We start from the raw sequence: 23,981 nt of genomic DNA on the forward strand, positions 1-23,981 counted from the left end.
CATGTTGCTCATTTCACGCTGTGATCTCATATTTGGAAGCAGAAGTGTTTCCCATCTGCGAAGAACAGATGTTTTCGTGTAAAGGGACGGGGTGTTGTTGAGTGGAGGTCTGTCCAGTGACGACTAGGGGGTCGTCATGTCAAATAGCTGGATTCACTTACAACACAAACTTAGGACAGAATTAAACTGCTACTGCACAGCTTACAGATGCTATATGGCTCATTCCTAGAAGCATAGAACTATATCCAAAGTGTGAAGGCACAGTAATGCTACAAGGGAGAGCGGCTACCAGTTCTAAAGAAGGAAAGCTGCATTACAAACCTTGAATGTGAAAAGCACCACGCCGAGTGAGAAATCCCTATACTCAAAGCTTTTTAAAAACTAGAACTAAACTTCTTCAAAACTTTTGACATCATAGTGACACGCCGGAAGTTTTGATGGGACTTTCCATAGGCTTTCTTCTGGAGTATCACCACTTTGCTTCAGGAAACATGGACAGAGGAGCAGAATGCATCATATATGGTGGGAGAGCCCAACTGCTTGCAGGTTCTGTATCTGTATTTATCACATTATTTACTCTATTACAGATGTGAATCTTAAGAACGATCCAACACACGCTTTGTTAAATACTCCCATCCCTGATATAGTAAATAAACTGGTGGTTTTCGGGATATCATTCTAGCAGCTAGAATGACTCTGGCCAGGAGCTGGAAAACTAGTTTTATCCCTTTAAAACAGGTTAAGAATAAACTAGGGTGGATAACTATTGGCTCACCTGCATGGTCCACAATACCTTATCAAAGTCTAAGACAGCTTATCATGGTATGCCCATCCAGTTCAGCCCATTAACGCCCAATGCTAATCCAGAGGAAGGGGGGAAAAAAACCCCAATGAGGTAGACACCAATTTTCCCCATTTAAAAGGGGGGAAAAAAATTCTTTCTGACTCCAATCTGGCAATCTGAATAATCCCTGGATCAACAACCCTTCTGAAGTTATTAATGATTAGAACATATATTATATTGCTCAAGAAAAGCGCCCAGGCCCCTCTTGAACCCTTACTGAATTTGCCATCACTACATTCTGTGGCAGAGCATTCCATAGTCTTACTGCTCTGACAGTAAGGAACCCCCTTCTATGTCGGTGTATGACCCTTCTTTCCTCTAGACATAGAGGATGCCCGCTTGTTACAGTCAGTATCCTGGGCATGAACAGGCTTGTAATTATTAGGAAATTATAGTACTAGCGCTTCTGATGGTGCAATGTGCCACACAGCTGTGTTACATGCACGTCACACACATAGCACTGCTACACACGTTGTTCATCCCATACAATAGGGATCAGAAGCAGCACAGCACTAGAGATGAAGGACCAGTGATGACATCACCATCATGCCCCACTCATAATCACTGACTGAGGCTCATCCTGAGTAAATGACTTACATACTCTGCCCCTGATCACATGACTGACGTCAAAGGTCCATCGCCAGTGAGGGAGTTACATGCTCCGTCCCTTATCACATGACGGTGAGGTCATCACAGGACCTGTATCCTCGTGCAGATTACAGGCGAACTACAAACCCCCTGTGGCCTCAGTTGCTATAGAATACTAACCAGCCTGTACCACAGCAGTGTGCGTACAGGACCTGTGATGTCACCATCTTGTGATCAGGGGTGAAGCATGCAAGTCACTCACAAACCCACTCATGCACGGACGTACATGTCATCGCTAGTAGTTTGATGATGGGAGAGATCCTTCTATTGTTCCCTCATATTTATACATAGTTATTAGGACACCCCTCAACCGTCTTTTTTCTAAACTAAATAGTCGCAACTTTGCTAACTTCTCTGGGTATTGTAGGCCGTCCATTCCATTTATTACTTTAGTTGCCCGCCTTTGTACCCACTCAAGCTCCAATATATATCCTTCTTAAATACCAGTGTCCTGAACTGTACGCAATATTCCAGCTTGGTCCCCATGGATATCGTACATGGTGACTTTCTTGGTTGATCTCTAATATGGTGCAAGTTTTCCCTTCAACTGGGTGATCATCTTTGAATCCTCCATCTCTACTCCTACCTTCTTGTCCCTTGTTTGCCTTGACTCTCCCATGTGTCTAATTTTGATTTGATGAGTCTTCTTTGTGCAAGAGCTTTATTTTATGCCAGCATTGATACCTATTAATTTGTCAACCATTATTTTGTAATGGCCTACATACCACCAATATTATGCGTTGGCACGCTTTTAAACAAACTATTGAAAAGTAATAAACAAGTATATTAAAAGACAAAATAAATGAGCATCAAAGTAGTTCAATGTTAATTGGTGCAGAATCAGAGTGTTTTTAAGGTCATAATATGCTCTGCGAATAGTCACTTTCAGTGGCATCTTTATATGCCTTTGCACATCCACATATTTGCTCTTTTTGTTGAGATTCACTTCACTGACAACTTCTCATGGGAGCACACAGACATAACAGAAAAGTCCAGCAGCTCGGTGGTGTCCGGATGAAGGCCTTTTACCTGGGCTGATGATCAGACACAAATGTTTTTTTCCCCAATTGGGCAGTGTGAATATGAATACGATCAGCCAAATGTGCACATATTAATTTGTTGGCTGATCATGCCCTTTGTGCGGCAATAAGGTGCTCACTCATTAGCAGTAAAAACACGGAGAAGTACTGCTGACGAATGCATTATGTAAGGAGACGACCGATCATAATGATTACTGCTAGTACGGGGACGAACAATCTGTCCATGTGACTATTAAAGAGCACCAACCAACATGCTCATTGTAGGGCCATTTTTTTTTTACTACCATGAGCAGGTCACCGACCAGTATAAATCCACCCTAAAACTAGATTTACCATGTCCACTCAAAGGGTTATCCATACACGGAACACTCTGCGCAGGATGATTGTATATAGGTGGAACGCCTAAAGTAATCAGTAGTGGCAAGCTGACTATCTGACCTGTTTTTCTTGAAGCGTTTCAATGTTAAACAAGTAATACCAAACCCCATAGTATTGCCATTAAAAAGACAGGATTGCTGGTCTGAGCCATCCTTTTAGGCTTCCCCTTAAAAACAAGTATAGCAAAGAGGTGGACGAGCACGGAAGCACATGGTTCATACAGGTGGGTTTTTACATTCTGGCTAAGTGAGCGATGTCAGGGCATAGAAAGTTATACACAGTTTAGTTTTTCGCAAGTACGAGCCTGTTTGTTTCTTGTCAATTACAAACCTGAATCAGTTCTCCCCTCTTCAATCCGGCAGACACTTCTTCTCTGGACAAGTAAGCTTCAAAGATGTTTCTTTTCCTTGTCTTGTTGTATTTTTTATCATGGGGTGTGGAGCCAGAACTGTGATTTGCACCTAGGGAACAAAGCAGCAAATAACATTACTAGTAAATGATCATCTAGTCTGAACGTCGAACAAAATTAAGTGCAGATTTGGTGTCATGGTCAGAAGGTCCCTTGACACTTTCCCCTCCTCTGGGAAGTAGCAGTAATGCCACAATCTGATGACAATTAGGAAGATGATGCTATATCGCTATGGAATGCAAAACGTTCATCTTAAGACAAGTTGGGACAAAAAGCTAGAGAACATAATATGCCACTTTGTAATACACTGACATATCAGAAGTCGTGGGATAGCAGTATGCAAATTGATTATGAAGCGGCATTACCTTAGGTAACGGCTTGGGAATGCCCATACCAGTATAAAGGCCCATTTAGACAACGATTATCACTCAAAAGCCATCTTTTGAGCGATAATCGTGTCTAAATGGGCCCATCTTTACTGTTTTCAGTTCTGCTTGAAAACCATCGTTCAACAGAACAGCTAATAAGCTGGACCACACACACTGTGTTCTGCCTGAGGAGAGTGAGGAAAGCCGATTACAGCTAATTGCTTTTTCTAAACTGTCAGCCACCTGGCAAAACAGCTGATAAGCAGGACTGCACTCTGTGTCTGCTGTCCATGGTGCTGAATTCTCAACGGGGGAGCTAGAGATTACATTATTTTCTCTCTTGGCAGCCTGTGGCTGAACAATGGAGCCAATTACAGAGCTAAGGCCTCCTGCTGAGTTCCACCATAGCTTCCAGAAGCTCATTTGCATGCAAATGAAGCTGATAAAGTATTAATAGCAATTAGTGCCTATTAGTACTTTATGCAAAACAATCACTGATCTTTCAATCTTTTGAAAGAATATCTGTGTGTGTGTAAATGGGACTTAAGCTGTGGGATGTTCTCTTGTGAGCGAGGTTGAACACTGGCCACTGTGCTCATGGCAAGGTCACTTGAATTATTGAGTTCAAATGAGGCATGATATGGGGTGCCAGATGTAGAAGCCATTCCATTTCCGAAGTTGTACCAGCATTCCTCTATACACAGTATCGCGTGTGTACCGGGAATATGTCATAGAAGGCATTACCACCCACAGTGGACAGCACAATGCCCACGTACAAGTGCTTAATGATAATGACTAGGAACGTCTGGCTAGACATGTCCATGTAAATGGACAAGAGACTCACAGAAATCACATCCAACATAGGCTTCACATGTATACCGGGCAGGTCAATGCAGCAATCTTTAGCTTTCATGGCATAGGGAAGCAGAAAACCCAACAAAGTGCCTCTGTTAACAACCCAACAGCGGGCACAGTGCCTCACCTGGACTTGTGAGCTTGCCAACTGGACCGTAAAGAACTAGCAACATGTGGTGTGGTCTGATCTTTCACTATACCAAATATTCAGGCAGATATAGTGGCATTTGTGTGGTGCAAACCCCACAAAGCCATGGACAGTTGTCAACAAGGCACTATTCAGGTTGGTTGTGGTTCCCTACTGGTATTGCTTTTGTTCTCATGGCATAGGTTGGGGCCAAAGATCCGACTAAACACACCATTGGCTGATGCTCGCTTGGTTACACTGCTTGGTGACTATTTGCAGTCCTTTATGAACTTCATATACCCTTCATGTACCCACAATGATGGGATATTACAGCAGAATAACACGCTGTGCCATTGGGTCCAAACTGTCCAAAATTGGTTCAAGGAGTATTCTGGAGAGTTCTTATGAATGGTGTGGCCTGTATGTTCGCCACATTTATGAGATGTGGCGGAGAAATTCATTTGCACCCAAGATTTCATTTGCACCTACAAACATCACAGAGCTGTGTGTGGCTATCCAGACAGCACAACTCAACATCCCTCCCGATGTCTTCCATCCACTCATGGAATCGATGCCACGTTGAGTTGCTGCACATCACTAGGCTAGAGGGGGTCCTATACAATATTAGTTCCTCTCTCATGGCTTTTGGCACACTAGTGTATATTGTATAGGGAATTTATCAAAAAAATGGAATGCAAACCAGGTTTTTATTTTACACTTTGCACATTAAAATAAAAAACTTGAAATATGTCACTTTTTGCACTCGCCACTAGATCATGCCCAAAAAGGCAGCAGCTTCCCATTTTCTGAGTATCATGCTTTGCTGCATAGACTGGGACAACATGAGCAGAGTTGTCTCCAGAATTAGAGGGTGAGAGTGGATAGATCTTCTGTACTGCTGGAGGAACAGATAAGACAGAATAGCAAGACTATACACTATATACAGCTCTACATGCACTCGTGTCTCTGGGGGAAGGGGACTGCTCAATACTATAATACTCTAACACTACTGTCAATTGACTCCCATTTATTTCAGCTGCCACCAGGCACACACCTGCTGTACTGACACCTACCAATTTATCCCTCCTCAGAAACTAGATACTTCCTCGGCAGGGAAATGGTAAGGGATTGCAACTGATGCAGACTGGGAAAAAAAAAAAAAAAAAAACTGGTCTTATGTTTCACTTTAGTTGTTTCTCAATACAGGAGGATCGAATTGTTAAAGACTGATACATTTAAAAGTAAAGTAGCATATTCTATAACTAATATTTAACAGCTCTATTCTAGCCAATAGGGCTCATACAAAGGGTGGCATTTATGAAGCAATCCTTTTAACTTTCATATTGGCAGAGCTTTATCACCATAATATTTTCAGCAATTTAACCAAAATCAACAACTGAAATAATGTCTGTACGTACCTCTCGCTGTGCCAGTCTGTAGCGGGCTCACTATGGTTTGTGTGTTGAACATGCTCTCACCGTGAGACTCTGAAATCTGTCGCCTCCTATCAACACTTGGGGGTGAGCTGGCACACTCGGACTTGTTTCTTATCCTGGAAAATCCTCTTCTGTCACCACCTGTAGTAACATATCAAAAGCAAAAGGGAAGAAATAAATCTTTAGTACATCCAAACCTGAAAATGAAGCATCAATATTTCAAGTTTATAACCTATGCTATAAATGCACAAACGCATTACAGTTTAGAGACGTTTCTGTACGTGAACTTTGGCAAGTGCCAAATTGGGATATACATAGCCAACTGGATTAGAGAATTTCCAAAAAGGCAGGTCTTGTGGGTGAGTCGCAGTATGCAATGCTTCGTTCACACCAAAAGTGGGCCAAGGAAGGACTACCACCAAACTAGTGACAGGGTCACGCATGCCCAAGGGTCATTGATGAACATGGCGTAAAAAGGCTAGCACATCTCGTTGTTCCTACAGAAGAGTTGGAGGGGCACTAATTGCTGAAAATGTTAATATCAGCTATGATAGAATGGTCTCTGAACACACAGTGTATAAGAGCTGGCTGCATATCCACAGACCTGTCAAGGCGCCCATGCAGACTTCTGTTCATTGCCGAAAGTACAGACAAAGGACACATGAGCGTCAGAGCTGAAGGATTGGAGAAGGTGACCTGCTCTGATGAAACATCATAGGGATGGCCAAGTAAGTTGCTTACCAAAAAGAGAGGAGGCACCAGAAATTCCAGCTGGCAGAGATAGTGTGATGCTCTGGTGAGAAACTTTGAGTCTTGGCATATAAATGATACTTTGACACGTACCACCTACCTCAACATTGTTGAAAGGTTTGATCAACAAAACCATTCAAGGTGATGACAGCCTAGGAATTTCCAAGACGTTGGGAAAAACCAAGTCGAATTTATGAAGGACCTACCCCAACTTACAGGACTTAAAAGGAAATGCTGCTAACATCCTTGTACTAGATACCACAAGACACCTTCAGACATCTTGTGGAGTCCATTTCTTAACAGATCATTGTTGTTTTGTTGGCACAAGGGGGAACCTACATAATATTAAGCAGGTGATTTTAGTGTTAGGACTGATCAGTGTATACCAATATGGCTACAACACAAAGCACATGGAACTTTTCAATACCTTTTTACATAGGTTTCATCAAAAGGGACATCAGGAATATTCACCTGAGCATTCACAAAGTCCTTATACCCAAGGAAGTGGAAGGGCCCCCTGAGACGCTGCTGCTGGCATTGTGTTCAGACTACCTCTCAGGCCTTTAATCATTAGCCTGTGGATGAATTTATATACACAAATTTTACGAGTGGTCGGGTGAATTTTCCTGATGCACCTTTGATGAAAGCTATATTTAAAAAAAAAAAAAATGTAGATTGGAGAAGTTCTAAGCATTTATACACTATTGCATATGGACGTGAGAGTGTGGAGTGGGATCCACTACCTGGCCTAAAACGTCACAGGCAGATACATTATACAGGGACTTAGTATAATTACTGAATGGGTTAAGTATGGAGTTATGTTAACGAGTTAGCAAGTTATTCGCAAGCCACACTTGCACGACCTCTCCTGACTTGCATTTAAAGAAGGGTTTTGCAGTCTTATGATGAGCCAAGTTTCAAATAGCACTTCATCAGTATCTAGGCTACAGCTTACTCAGACCGGCACAACATGCATCGGACAGAAAACGGACACCTGCCCGTGCGATGTCTGACCTGCATGCACCATGTGCTGTTCTTGTCTGGGACAAACAGCCCATGTGAAGAGGAAAGAACCTAGGAGACAGTCACTATCTTTTTGCTCCACTCTGAGGGCGGCACAAGGTAGCGACAGTCATACTGATTACAGGGATATGTCTGCTGGGTGATCTGTGCAGTAAGAACCTTGCCTTTTATCAGTGGCAGCACATGCATAGAGGACTACTTGAAGTACTCCTGGATATTCATGAGCTGCAGGCTAACCACCCGCCACCACCACCACCTCAGCCAATGATTGAATGCAGTCTGCCTATAACGGTGCATATAGAGAGCTGCTAATGATTGGCTGGAGGGCGGGGTGGGCGTGGCTAGGCTGCAGATCATGAATATACAGGACTAGTCCTGTGTCTGACTACTACTAATAAAATGCAAGTTTCTCCAAAACTACTGCACAGATCTACACAGCTGATACAACACTGTAATTAGTACAATAGGCACCGCATTAGGCCACCTGCACACGAATGGGTCGGATTACGCATGCGAGAACCCGCAGTGGAATCAAACCCCGTGCTTGGCCAGCGTCCGTACATAACTATTTTGTGTACTGCAGACGGCTCGCCATCAGATATGTGCAGAACAGATTTTTTTTTTCCCCTCAATTACTCACCCCCCCGCCCCCCCACCCCTTAAATCCTTGTACTATTGTGAGTCTACTTGCTTTAGTTAATGAATGCCTTTTCCCCTGAACCGAAGGTCCCGATTACATACACAGTGTAACAAGTAGAATGTGGTTTCCTACAAGATTTTTTACATTGGGGAATTTTTTTCTCTTTTATCCCAGGAGTCTCATTTTAGGATTTTTTTTTGTTTTAATGTTTTTAAGTCAAGGCACTCCCTAACTAGACCAGTGTGGTTAGACTCCATGCCGTTATGAAGAGGCAATGAGGTCAAAGCCAAAACCAGACCATTTTTTGTGAAACTTTGCTTGGCTGTGAAAGTTAAAAGTAGTTGTATGTTTTATGAACGCAATCTTTCAGAATGCTGCAGTCAGGGCAAACCGCTATTAGCAGGAAGAGCCACAACCAGGCAAGCAGCTCCGCTACAGCGGAAAACGTATTACATGATGGCCATTGACATGAATGGTTGTCCTATAAGACAAGAACAGGTCAAAGTCCACCTGAACGAAATTCTTGTCTATACAAAAAGGTCCCAGGTGGTAGGATAGGGCTCAAAGATTTGTATGCACTAATAGCAGGGTCTGTGAATTTAGAGTCAGTAGAAATGTACTTAGAAAAATCTTTAAAAAGTATATATACTTCAATGAAGAATTTGTTGCATATTTCCTTTCAATCGGAAAGTTTTGTAGTGCCCAATAAATATACCATATGTTCTATTCATCAACATATTGATAACTAGGATCATTAACAGATGAGGAATTTGATTTAGAAAAAAATTTTGACCACGCGGACCAGGCAAAGCGTTGTCACAGAGAAGGACTCCTTTTCCATAGAAAACAAATTGATCAAATTTCAACAAAATCGATCACTAGCACTCAGAATTAGAATGGTTTGATCATTCAACAAAACTAACTGCGCATGAGGATATTCCTCTATACCCTGTAAATGCCAGAGATGTTGCCCTGGTGGTTACCACTTTGCCACCAACCTTAGTGTAGAAAAGTTGTTCTCTAGACTTAAAATAATCAGGTCAGATTTCAGGTCATCTATGAAGGAGAATCAGATGGAGACAATAGTATTTGAGAACAAATTCATAGACTGCACAAATGTTAACTAGGCTTCTGTTCAAAACTTTCCACACTTACTAAACACATTATTTACAATTTAGTAAAAGTTGTGTTCTAAAATGATATTCCAATAAATATATTTTGTGATCTAAAAAGCTTGATTATTTTATTATAATGGTGATGAAAAGCCTCATTTTAATACAGTAGATTTATCCCTTTAAAAAAATGAGTCATATATGAAGAAAAGAAGTATTTGATCCCTTGCGGATTCTGTAAGTTAGCCCATTGTTGAAGACAAACAGTCTATAATTTTTTGGGTAGGTTAATTTTAACAGTGAGAGATAGAATATCCGGGAGAAAAAAAAAATCCAGAAAAATCACTGTCTAAATTATATATATTTATTTGCATTTTGCACTGAAAAATAAGTATTTGATCCCTCTGGCAAACAAGACTTAATACTTGGTGGCAAAATCCTTGTTGCCAAGCACAGCAGTCAGGCGTTTTTTGTAGCGGATGATGAGGTTTGCGCACACGCCAGAAGGAATTTTTAAGATTATTTCTAAATCATTAAGATTTCGAGGCTGTCGCTTGGCAACTCTGATCTTCAACTCCCTCCATATGTTTTCTATGGAATTAAGGCCTGGAGACTGGCTAAGCCACTCCATGACCTTAATGTGCTTCTTTTCGAGCCACTCCTTTTGTTGCCTTGGCTGTATGTTTTGGGTCATTGTCGTGCTGGAAGACCCAGCCCCGACCCATTTCTTGGTCACTGTAGTCCCAGCTGCCTCGAGATCATTAACAAGTTTTCCCCGTGTAGTTTTAGGCTGATCTCTCACCTTCGTCATGATCAAGGATACCCCACGAGGTGAGATTTTGTATGGAGCCCCAGATCGATGCCGATTGACAGTCATTTTGTAGGTCTTCCATTTTCTTACTATTGCACCAACAGTTGTCTCAATCTCACCCAGCGTTTTACTTACGGTTCTGTAACCCATTCCAGCCTTGTGCAGGTCTATAATCTTGTCCCTGACATCCTTAGAAAATTCTTTGGTCTTGCCCATGTTGTAGAGGTTAGAGTCTGACTGATTGAGTCTGTGGACAGAAGTCTTTTATACAGGTGACCATTTAAGTCAGCTGTTTTTAATGCAGGTAACAAGTTGATTAGGAGCGTCTAACTGGTCTGGAGGAGCCAGAACTCTTAATGGTTGGTAGGGGATCAAAAACTTATTTCTCTGTGCAAAATGCAAATAAATTGGCGAAGGCCAACATTACACAGGAGAGCGCAATATTGGGCAAATATCGCGCTCGCCAACATGCGATTTTCCCGCAGCTGTGAGGCATTTTTATATAAAAAAAAAGTTCAGGGAAGTAGCTATTCTCCAGCGCGGCTGACAGACGCTGTGGGGGATTGCAGAGTTTCTCCCATCGTTTCCAAGCACGTGGTGTGATGCTGCTGCCGGCCTCATTGAAAACAATGGGAGATGTGATGCGAGGGCACGCCCAAAGCTAAGACATGTCGCAATTTTTCCCCTGCAGTGCATCGCCCATGTTAATCCAGAGGAAACTATTAGAGAGTTAAAAACCAAACAAAAAAAAAAAACAAAAACATTCAAACAAGCAAAAGTGAACGATAATTGAAATAATGTGAAAAGTGTAATGATTTGTCGCTCATTACTCAGATTTTTAGAATTAAAATATGAAACTTTGCAAAGAGTCTGGGTAAACAAAAATAACGGCCCAAATTTATTTAGCAGCTAGGCCAGCTTGCAGTAACTGTGCCGAAAATTGTTGCAAATCACTGAGTACTCCATATTTGCACAAAAGTTTTTTTTGTTTTTTTTTTTGTCTCACAAGCCAAAACATAAGGACATGAAAAAATGGATGTTGAGACAGTTCCGCCAACAAGGGCACAAAACTGTCAGCCATCCATGATCCCTCAGCAACTGGGATCCCCACGACACCTCCGCCAGCCTCCAGGCACCAAAAAAAGTAGAAAACAGGGCCTCTCAGCCTGATCGGAGACTGCAGGAGCCTCAGTCCCAGTGTGGCCTATTGAAGCCTCCGGAGCCACGGGCTAAATTTTTAGGCCAGCCTGTGCTGCAGCCTAATGGACCAGGAGCATCAAAAGCTGGCCAACGGCCCAACAGGGTCACCGCAGCACCCCACAAGACCGGTGGAGAGATGCAGAAAGGTGCAGGACATCCATTCAGCAGCAGAAAAGGGCAGGCTGTCCACCCATCTATCCAGTTGCTGAAGGGAACAGTCCATCCATCCACCCAGCTGCAGAAAGAAAGGAAGAGGCCACCCACCCATCCAACTACTTAAAGGGGAAATCCCATTGTCCATGCAAACAGCTGCAAGAAGGGGAGTGAGCAACCTGAGCCCATTTTACGAGGCACTTTTAAAAAGGAGCTTTCAGGAGAGGGACCCGCAGCCCACCAAGGCAGCAGCCATCAGCCCTAGGTGCCCCCCCTGACCCATGGAAAGGGGAAAAGCACAACAAAAACACCCTGACAAACACTACCGCAGCAAAAACTTCCATCAAGATAAGAGAAGCATGTAAGAGTGTGACCACAATATAACCTGGAAGCTGGGGACTTGCATAAAAGGACTGAGATAGCTTGTCAAGTCCACCGCCCCCCTTTATATGTGCCTCCCCCAAAATACCCAAGAAACACGTGCCGAGGCTAAGCAGAAAGACTACAAAATGGCCTGAGACTTCCGGACCCGGCATTAACATGATGAAAAGCAGCTATATGAAGCTCAGCTGCTGCCCGGCTTCAGATAAGAGATAGTCAACAGAAGTCACCCCACTCGCCAAGATAGAGCCTGAACCACAGCAGGGAAAGCAGAGAACACCACCACCGATAACCCGTTAACTATTAAGAGACAGTAGTCTCAGTTGTAGCCCTGACCGCAGCTGAGGAACACAGCAACACCAACCACACAGACAAGACCACCAACCCACAAAGTTAAACACTGAAACAAAATCAAAGCACAAGCAAAACGGCTGACACCAAAAGAAAATAGACACCTGAGAAAGATCAAGCAATGAGACCAAATGAGACCATAAAAGCAAATCGAAACCCGTCACAGGAGCCTATCCCACTGTCTCCGACTATACAAAAAAGCCAAGCTCAAAGAAAACTTTGCATGGAAAGATACGTACAAAGAAATGCCCAAAAGCAAACAACCAAAAAGAGAGGCACAAGCGCCAAGACCATGCCCAAAATGTCAGTGACTCCAAAGACGACAAACACCCCAACAGTCCAGAAAAAAAAATAAATATATATACCGGGCACAAGCAAACAAACTGAGCACCATGCAACAGAGAAGGAGACCCCAAACCTTCCTCTAGGCCTAGATATACACCAAATTGCAGCAGAAGTGGCAGCGCGCATAACGTCTGACTTGCAAAGAAAAGATAGAATAAGCCCTGCAAGCCTCTCACACTCAAATCTTTGCCGAACTTGCGTCCAACTCTAAATGAACAAACGAATTGGAGCAATTATTGCAACAATAGCACAGAGAGATGGAAAATCGGTGCGGGAACAATCTATCACTATCCAGAGCATGGCAGACAAAAAAAACGATGATCTGGAGAACCGATCAAGGCGCAAGAATCTGGGTCTGCCTGAATCAATCTGCCAAGAGGTCTTCCAAGTTTGCGAAAAAGAACTCCCTGGGCCTTTGATACTACTGCTGAATAGAAAGGGTCCACGTGTAGGCCTGAAACCACCAACTACCAGAGGGTCTCAAAAGACAAGACCAACGCGACAAAGACCATGCCAACTAATTATGCGCCTCTTAGAGTTCAACAACAAAACAGCTCTGATGAGGGCATTCAGAACCAGAAGCCATCCAATCAGTGTCAGAAACCACAAGATATTGCTGTTTGAAGAGTCCTTGGTAAGAGTGGCAAATCAAAGGCGCACATTCAACAACGTCTGCACCACACTGTACAGAAAGAAAATCCGCTTCTAGCTACAGTACTCCGCGATCCTCAAAGTTATCAAGAAAACTGGCACCTACAGAACCTTCAAAACGCCAGAATCAGCAGAAACGACCTAGGGGAATACCGCGACGAGACAAGGTGACTTTTCACCTCGAACAACACGAAAGAGGGACAAGTGGACTGACAAACCTACCAGGTGCGACAGGCTAAACCTCATAGAAGCCAACAGCAAGCATCACCTTCACCCCCATCTTCACCACCCCAGCTTCATCGCTCATCTTTTATGCAGCATTAAGGATGAGCATACAGTCGCTGTGTTATCTCAATGGAAATGGGGTGGGGGAGCGAGAGGAGAGAAAGCTCCTGCACTGCCCCGCCCCCTGCTAGACACGGACGAGTGTCGAGCATCGTTTGCCCGACATTCGTCCTGTCTAAATGGGTCTTTAGACAATTATCTAGAATGTTATATTGTTTTACTGAGAACACAGTAGCGGGAAACATTAAAGCGATACACCTGGAAACAGCCCAGGTGGGCCTCCAAACCCCCTTCCCCTTCACAACCCTCCCCTGCCCATTCCACCTTTCCTTTCCCCCACACCCAAACCAGAAAATCTTTTAAACAGAATAGGGGTAGTACAGTAACAACCTACATAACCAACAAACCCACAAGCATATCATGTCGTGGAACCTGGGCTCTCCCCACAAGAGGAACATGGTGCTGTGCCATCTCACAAAATTCTGACCTGACCTAGTTTTGCTACAAGAGACACCTGATAGAGAAAGAATTTCATCGCCTTAAAATATTGTGGGTGGGCACACTAGTCAGATCATCAGCTGTGAATGGGAAAGCAGCGGTCATTATCCTAATTAACAAATCCTTCCAGTGAGCCCAGATTACAAACAATGACAAGGAAGGAAGATGGTGCCAAGTGCTTCTAGAGCATGAGGGAAGCAAGTACAGCATATACAACATTTAAGCAGAGAGAATAAACTTTTCTTCAAACAAATAGAACAACTACTCCACAATGATCCTGTGGACCAAAAAGTGGTCTGTGGAGACATGAACAGTCATGAATGCGCTAGAAGACCGAAGGGCAATATCACAACTAGTACACAACAGGAACAGAATTCTGAAAGCTGTCACACCAATACCAGACCTAAGTGATACATGGAGGTTCTTACATCCTGACAGGTAATATTCATTTTAGGCTGCCTCTCCACGGGCGTTGCGGTATCCCTGTAATCAGGGAGGGGATACAGCTGAAACAATAGTATCAGCTGTATCCCCCTGTGAATCCCTATTAAGGCTGATCATTGTCTTTCAGCACACTGGAAGAGGACGATGAGCAACGGGATAATGAAAACTGCACGATGTAAGTGCATTTATGATTATTGCTCAAAAGACGGTTTTTGAGCCATAATAGTTATGTCTTAATGTGCCTTAAGGCGCAATGTCCATGGGCAGATCTGATTTGCATAATCTGCAAAGAGCCGCAAATCAAGGCGCTCATAGGGAAGCATGGGTGTCCCCACATGAATTAAAGCATGCAGATTTGTTTTGCGGACCCTTTGTTCCAGAAAATAAAATCGCAACATGCTCCATTTCAGTGCAGTTCAAGCATGGACGGCTTCCATTCAAGTCAAAGGAAGCAGTCCAGTCCGTGGCCCATCCGCAATTGAATTGCGGATGGGCTATGAATTCCACGGGAAGTAGGAGTTTTGAAAAAAGCCAAACCCTTCACTGCGAAGGCGCCCCAATCTAAGCAGCACAGCCCAATTCTATTAGCATTGGATGCAGAAAGAGCATTTGATAACGTAAGCTGGGACTGGCTGAACTTGGTGCTAAACAAAATGAACATTGAAGTAGCCTTTAGAACTTACATTGACAGCCTATACCGCAGAGCCAGAATACACATGCCAGGCTGTCAACCCCATTTGAACGCCACAAGGGCACAAGACAGGGTTGCCCGCTATCACCCCTACTATTCGACTTGGCAATAGAGCCACCAGTCAAAAGACTGATTGAGTCAGATACGTATAAGGGCATAAATATGGGCTCCCACAAATTGAAGCTTACCCTCTCCGCAGAAGACATCCTACTGTTTCTGAAATACCCAGAAATGCATCTGAAAGCACTATTAAAAATGATAACCAAATACGGGGGTTTCTCGGGCTATGAACTAGAACCCCTGAAAAGTGAGATGCCAGAACTAGGCTCGCTTTGTCCTACTACATTATGGACGTCACTGGGAGGGCCGACCACCACAGCAAAACCCTTTATCGCATATTTTGGCATCAAAATAGGAAAGACACCAAGCTATCTACACGCTAAACTATCCAGCTCTATTTGATAGGATAAAGAAAGAACTAAAGCAATGGCTACATTTGCCACTAACCCCATTGGGAAGATGTAACCTCAAAAAAATGAGCTTCTCAAAATATTATATCCAATGCAGAAGATCCCCTTACTGCTTAAACACAAAGACGTGACCCGCTTATACTCGGAATTCACTAAAAACTTATTTGGGTAGGCAGAAAACCCTGCATCTCACTCAAAAAGCTGATGCTAAACAAAGGGGAGGGAGGAATCAACTTTCCAAATATAAGAAGCTACAACATAGCTTGCCTAACCCGCCACATCATAAATCGGATCAAGAAGACAGACGCGTACTCCTGCAGAGAACTTAAATCTAACCTAGCAGTACCCTAGGACTAAGTTGCTTGCCTGCATACAGCTTATGAAACCCTCCCAGCAGACAAAGAAATCCCAGCTACTAAGACACCATAATCACTAGGAGGGAATTGAGAAAGTCCTACGGCCTCCCCTTCCTCATATCTAACAATAGGCTTCTGATAGGCCACCCCAACTTTAGCAGGGGACAAGACAAGATATACAAGATGTGGCACATAAATGGCTCAAATCTAGCCACCCACTTCATGAATGAAAGAGCAAAAATGGCTCACCCAACCAGAACTTCAGCATCAATTCCACCTACCTCCCACACAATTGTTACAGGCCCTTTCCTTCAGTAAAAGCAGGTTGACAAATCTAGCAAAAGAATTGGCTGTCCCCAATCTTGACACCTTCATTTAGCAGTCGTATCCGAAACCATCCCTATCAAGAATACAGAAAACCATTAGAGGCAAATTTATTGAGCCAGGTAGACAAATTGCTTACACAATCGGAAAAAAGGCATACAATGCGATGACTTAAGAGACCAAGCTTCTCCGAAGCTGAAATACGATACGCAAAACATGTATAGAGCGAGGCATGGAGAGAGTCCTTCGAAAAGATGCAGTCATTTATGGTTTTAACATCCCAGCCATGGCAACAAATCCTGACCAACTGGTAAAGTGCCCAAAATGTGGCCTTCTTGCCAGACTTTGAGCATAGTATATGGTCATACACACAAATAAACCTATTATGGGAATCTATAAATACAAAACATCCAAACTAAAACGGAAGATAAAAATGTGTAAACAGGCTCTCCCTACTTTTCCATGTTGTACCGCAACAGACATGACGGAATGACAATCCATCCTACCACTTGTGCATGTATTCCTCCTAGCTGCCAAATGTACAATCCTGAAACACTGGCTCTCACAGATGCTCCCCGGGGTAGCAGAAGTGGTGGCCCATCTTACTCACATAATGACCATGGAAAGAATAGAAGTAGAGAGGCACAAGGAAAGGGGCGGGGAAAAAAAAAAAACAAAAAAACAAACACTTAAAAATGGTAGGGATTTCTCACTTTCCACTTCTCAGAAGCGGAAATATCCGCTATAGTAGCTCCTTTTAGATCTACAGAATGGTACCTAGTGGAGGAATTGAGTGGAACACTGGGCAGCCTAGCGGTGAGCAAGCAAGGGACAGAGGACCCCAACCACAAGGCAAAATGGCTCCTGGTCCATCTCATCAAGTAGATGTATGCACTTCACTTACACTCCCTCCAACCCTTTCATTTCCATATCCACCCCATCCCCTGTCAACGAACCCCAGGAGTGGGTCAAGTGCATTATGAGTCAAGAGTGTTCTGAAACTACCTCATGATAAAGAGGACAAGATGCTACTGTTCCAGCTCCCCTCCCCACCCAAAAAAAGAATGTAGGAATGAAGTAAAGAAACAAAAAAGTTTGACAGGAATATACTGTAAGAATTATCGTTGATGCTCGTCAAAGTGAGATGTTATTCTCCATGTGAATGATCCTGCGTGATCAATATGTAAATTGATGCATTTCATAATTACTATGCGAATGTTCTTGCATACCATTGCTTGATTCCGTTGTTTAAAGAAGTGGGTTGGGTCTTCATGTAAATCCACAGACAATACTGCAAATTTCAAGCTGATAAAATCTGCAGATTTTGTTTTCAGTTCAAAATGCACCGAGTCTATGCCCCTTTGGTGCCACTTTTGCAACACAAAAATTATGGCCATAGTAAAGAAATAAGGGCCGATCAAGTGAATATTGGGAGATTTATCAAGCAGTTTTCTAGTAAGAATGTCCTTTGGTTGCTATGGGCAACAAAAGATTAACATAATTTCAAATTTAAATGGATCGCAATTCACTTAAGAAGCCACTCCAGCCAATTACAGCGGGTATAAATACCACAGTTGTTATTGAGTTCATAAAACAACGCCATTTACTTGCAAACAATCTGGACTGCGAAAACTGCCATCAACAATCGCCGGTCACCAAGTTCTGATGGATCTTTGCAGAGTATTAACCCTTTTCAATCCAATTTCCCTGCCACCCGCATCCTGCCCAACTTATTTATTTTGGGTGGAAAAGAGCATTATGGATTCCTTGGAATCCAGAAGCACCTAAAAATAATCTGTAATGATGATTTTATTGGCAATTTTCTCTCTTTATCCAAGAGTAAATACATTACACTATATAAAAAGTATTACCGTGTTTCCCCGAAAATAACAGTTATATTATTTTTTTCCCGAAAAGAGGCAGTGTGTCTTATTTTTAGAGGGGACCGCCGTTATACTCACCTGGTCCCCGGCAGCGCTGCGGCAAACTTCAGAGTCCTCTCCGTCTGCCATTTCAGCTTTGCTGGTGACCAGGCTTTGAATACCCTCGCCTCCAGCAAAGCGAGCGCTGTAATTTGCTAATGGAGCGCCAGCAGCCACTCAGTGAATTCTCATCCAATTACTTGCATACATGCTTTTTAATAATTTGTTCAAAGATCTTTCCTGGTATAAAAGTCAGGCTCACAGGCCTGTAGTTTCCTGGATCCACCTTCTTCCCTTTTTTGAAGATAGGGACATTTTCCCTTTTTTAATCTTTTTTAATCTTCCGGGACTTCTGTTCTCCAGGAATTTTCAAAGATTCTGGTAAGTGGTTCAGCAATTACCTCTGCTGCTTCCGTTTGTATCCTAGGATGTAATTTATCTGGACTTGGAGAGATAAATTCAATTCCCTCACCATCTCTGTTTATAGATAGCCTGCATTCTTTTATTCCCCCAATAGCACTGGGAAGATTAGTTGATGTTCATCTACTTTGAGAGAAAACCGATACAAAATAGAAGTTTAAAAGTTTGGCCTGATCATTTTTAACTTATTCACCATTTTCATCCTGTAAACATCCTACAGCAACTTTGATTTTTCTTTTGCTTTTGATATATATTCTCCCCCCACCCTCAAATCCTTTCATTGCCTTTAACCTCTGTTGTAAGCCGCAATTCATTATTAGCTTTTGACACTTGCCCTTCAATTTCTGCAGACCGTATTAAATTCTGCTTTTGATATTACACCTCTCCCCTCTTTCCACTTGATAAAACATTTTTCTTTGTTTTTAGCATGTGTTTAAGTTCTGTGTTCATCCATCCTGGTCTCTTTAAATGCTTTCCCATCTTTCTTCTTTGTGCTTGTAGAGTCCCATTTCGCAATATTTCCGAACCCTCTTGGACATTTGTCCCAGCTATCCGTACTTCCTCAAACATTTCTTCCCTGTTGGTAAGAATTAGGTCCAAGATAGTAGATCCCCTTGTTTTCTCTCCTACCTTTTGGAAGATAAAGTTGTCAGCAAGAGCAGATAATTTGTTGGATCAATTACTTTAACCTGAGAGATTCCCAACCAAAGTCTGGATAGTGATCATGGGAGATTTTAAGTATGTCATGCTTTTTTCAGAGCTTGGCCATCTGATGAAGTATGAGTTCATCAATATCTTCTGCTTGTCCAGGTGGTCTACAGTAAATGCCTACAATGGTGTCCTTTCTGTGCTCTCCTTGTATTCTTACCCAGTTTTTTTTCCAGAACTATGTTCTCTGCGGAGATGTAGGTTTTCCTAACATACAACGCAATGTTTCTGCTTCTTTTAGGTTTGTGTCTTATTTATAAGTTGTATCCGTCAAGCCTTGTATTCCAATCTAGTGCATCATCCTACCAAGTTTCCACGAGGCCTATGACATCATAGTTCTCTTCCTGTGTTAGGAGCTCCAATTCCCCTTGTTTGTTTTCTACGTGCATTTGTATAAAACCATTTTAGTTTGTGATCGGTGTCTCTTGCTCGATTTTCCTTCAGAATTTTTTGTCTTTGTTCTTTCTTTCCACTTCTAATAGCAAGGTTCTCAAATGTATTAATTAGCTGCATATTTTTACCTGGCCTTTCACTTCCCTACCCATATTGTTAGCTTTAACCTAATGAGTGCAGCAAAAAGCCCACCAAAGATATGCTTACCTGTTTTTGTAAGGTGCAACCCATCTCTAGCAAGCAGTCTATCATATAGGAAATTCACTCCATGGTCTAGAAATCCAAATCTTTGCTTACGGCACTATTGACATAGCCAGTTCACCTCTAGAATCCTGTTCCATCTCCTTATTCCATGGCCATCCACTGGGAGCATGAATGGGAAGACCACCTATGCTCCTAGTTCTTTCACCTTCTTTCCGAGGTCTTCAAAGTCTTAGCAAAAAAGGACTTTGCGACTATCTGCAGTGTCATTTGTCCCTACATGCATTGGTAGGAATGGGTGGTGTTCTGTAGGACTGAACAGTCTTGATAGCCCATCAGATCTTTTTTTATGCACCTGGAAAACAGCACACCTCTCGTGAGGTGTCAGGTCTGCAGACTGGTCTCTATTCCTCTCAATAGGTAATCCCCCACAAACAGCACTCTCCTTTTCTTCTTCACAATACTTCTTTTTCTCCGTCCAAGAGGATTCTGGGTGTTTACTAGACTGTTCTTCGCTGTACCGGTTTCAGAGCAGTATGGGTGCTGGCTGACTCCTGATCCTCCTGCTTCTTTGAGTCACATGCTTCCATTCCTCTCCTTCAGCAGGCACACTAAACATTTTTCTTTCAACATTCTTTTCAGCGCAACACTGTGTGGAGCATGCCAAAACCACAGGCTAGCTGGTGCAACATGATGAACCACCACTCTTCAGCACATCTTATGGACTAATGAAGCTTTGTTTAACTGGAATCGAGTTTGTAACCATCAAAATGCAAACCACTAGGCAGAACATGCTCCATGATGCACACAAAGCACGACAACAAAAGCATTTTGCCCCGTTTTCAATGACACCCCCCCGATTAGTGACAGTTATCTGAAACTATAAGACAGTAAAGGAATGACTTCATGACTTGCCACTTGCACAACAGCAATGGGTTTGGTACCAGCACAATGGCTCTCCACCCCATTCCCAAAGAAATGGCGTGAGTGGCTCACAGCTGTTTGGAACCTGCTAGATTGGACAACATGGCCCAGTTCCTTGACCACCATGTTGCCCAGATTTGATCTCTCTGGATTTCTTCCTGTGGGATCACCTTAAGACAGCTGTCTACAACCAATAACCTGCAGCACCTTGTGATGTTAAAAAAAAACTGAAGAGGCAAATACAAGCAACCTGTAACCCAAAAGATGCTACACACTGTCCATATTTCCACACACAGTGTAGATCTTTGTATAGCCTTTAAGGCAATCATTTTAAACATTTTCTGTAAGATAGTAAAGCTCAATTTTTTGTTGTGCTTTATTATATTTTGAGCTTTATTATTATTAAATGCAAAAGTCCTGCATCTGTCTTCATCTTTTACAGTCAGAAATGTGTTGTGCTAATTAGTTTTAATCTATTCCCTACAGTGATTTTAGCGCTGGAATAAGCATGCTTAACACATGTACCCTCGTGCAATGTTGAAAACTGGAATTATTCTGTTAACTCCTTTTCCATGAGTCCATCCTGACAGCACACATGGAGGTTGCCCCGCCTGAGCTCGTTGGAACAGGAAGAGAAGAGTTCTTAGGGCCACCTTCTACCATCCACCTCCAGTGACTTCAACTCACCACAACAGATGCGTGGCCTAGTCTTTTATTGTTGCTGAAAAAACCAACATGCTATTATGTTTACATGCACAATGTACATTTCATTTACAAGGGTGGGAAAAGTATGTGCTGTCATGAAGGACTCATGGAAAGGGATTAACGGTAAGAATAATTCCAGTTTTACCATAGCGTTCATTCTGACAGCACACATGGAGGTAATACCAGATTCACCAAGTTTTTTTTTTTGTGAACTACTGCCTGGAGGACCTTCCGCCCAGAGGCCAGCTCCCTACCAGAATGGAGAGCCAAGAGATAATGCTTAGAACATGTGTGGATGCTACATCACATTGTAGCTTTACACTCTTCTCTCTAGAGCAGTGTTCCCCAACTTCAGTCCTCAGGGACCGCCAACAGGTCAGGTTTTCAGGATTTCCTCAGTATTGCATAGGTGATGTAATTATTGTCGGTGCCTCAGACATTGCCACAGGTGTTCTTACCATAGGATATCCTGAAAACATGACCTGTTGGTGCTCCCTGAGGACTAGAGTTGGGGACCCCTGCTCTAGGAGTTTCACTACATTCAGCCCATGAGGAGGCGAGAGCTCTTGTAGTGTGGGCTCTCAACCCCTCGGCGGAAGGCAGATCTCTGGCTTTATATGCTTCCTAAATTGATGTTTTAATCCATCCAGCGATGGTATCTTCAGACGCTGGTTTTTCCTTATTCTGACATTTAAGGAATAAGTTATGATTTTTTAAAGGTTTCTGAGACCTGTAAATAGGACAGGACTGCCCATCTGACATCTAAGCTGCACAAGCGCCACTCTTTGCCATTTTAAAAACCTGACAGAAGGAAGGCAGAATTATTCCCTGTTCCATGTGGAATACCAACATCACTTTAGGAAAAGAAATAAGTCGTGTCTCATGACTATCCTATTGTCAAGCACCTTTAGGTAGGACTCTACAGGGTAATTCCCATATCTCACCAATCCCTCCAGGGGTTGTAATAACTACCAGTAAGGCTACTTTGATGGATAGGTTTTTAAGCGATACCGAATGTATGGGTCTCAAAGAGAGGTTCGCAGGTTCCATCCTTCCGAGGTCGGTAAAATGAGTACCCAGCTTGCTGGGGGGGGGGGTAATAAATTACCTGAAAGCACTGTGAAATACGTTGACGCTATACAAACAAAAAGTCCCTTTCCCCCGTTCTTGTCAGAGGGTCACATTGTCATAGTGAAGCACTTAATAAAACTGTCAAATGTCATTATGTTGGTTCTAGCACCCAGTGGGCCTGGGGCATGTAACAGTCACGAGGGCAGACACAGTGTCTGACTTCATTATAAAAGAGCATTTTTTTAAGCCATTTTGGGAAGAGAAACAAACCTGAGACACTGTGCCAGTTGGATACCGTAACGGCCAACTGAGTTGACTTCCGCCTATTACACAGTTGGCGGGGGGGGGGGGTCAGTGCCTTCAGCCATCAGACAGCTGCATCTAGGACAAGATACTCACCTGCCACCAAGACGACTGGGAGACCGCACGACCCTACACCAGTACCAATCATGTTGTCACAGGCCCCGGAAGGACTGTAAGTGATGGACTGCAAGTTGAGATGACTGGCTGGACACAGCTTGGTTATACTGGATTCACAACAGTTCAAGTTTTGTCCCCATTTGTCAGTGAACAAACTGCATAATCTCAGTTAAAGGGGTTGTCTCACGAAATCAAGTGGGGTTATACACTTCTGTATGGCCATATTAATGCACTTTGTAATATACATCGTGCATTAAATATGAGCCATACAGAAGTTATTCACTTACCTGCTCCGTTGCTGGAGTCCCTGTCTCCATGGCTCCGTCTAATTTCGGGGTCTTCTTGCTTTTTTAGACGCGCTTGCGCAGAAGGGTCTTCTCCCTTCTGGACGGTCCGGGCACGAGCGGTGTTCTGGCTCTGCCCCCTTCTACGCGTCATCGCGTAGCTCCGCCCCGTCACGTGTGCCGATTCCAGCCAATCAGGAGGCTGGAATCACCAATGGAACGCACAGAGCCCATGGTGCACCATGGGAGAAGACCCGCGGCGCACCATGGGAGAAAACCGCAGCGCACCATGGGAGAAAACCGCAGCGCATCCCTGGGAAAGGACCGGCGGCCATCTTGGGAG

General features: G+C 43.2%; 1 protein-coding gene across 3 annotated transcripts in view; it reads right to left on the bottom strand.

The window, feature by feature from the left end:
- Positions 1-23,981, bottom strand: part of DIS3L2 (DIS3 like 3'-5' exoribonuclease 2) — a 285,607-nt gene that overhangs the window by 248,859 nt on the left and 12,767 nt on the right. For 2 of the 3 annotated variants that reach the window (XM_066602644.1, XM_066602662.1), the window contains 2 exons: positions 6,088-6,246; positions 3,241-3,371 (listed from right to left, as the gene is read on the bottom strand). In XM_066602644.1, coding sequence (XP_066458741.1) covers positions 3,241-3,371; positions 6,088-6,246 — 290 coding nt within the window. Of the gene's footprint in view, positions 1-3,240; positions 3,372-6,087; positions 6,247-16,547; positions 16,667-23,981 lie in introns of all 3 variants that reach the window. The other variant, XM_066602653.1, reaches the window with a different exon arrangement.

The sequence above is a fragment of the Eleutherodactylus coqui genome, chromosome 1 (assembly GCF_035609145.1).
Source record: "Eleutherodactylus coqui strain aEleCoq1 chromosome 1, aEleCoq1.hap1, whole genome shotgun sequence".
NCBI lineage: Eukaryota > Metazoa > Chordata > Amphibia > Anura > Eleutherodactylidae > Eleutherodactylus > Eleutherodactylus coqui.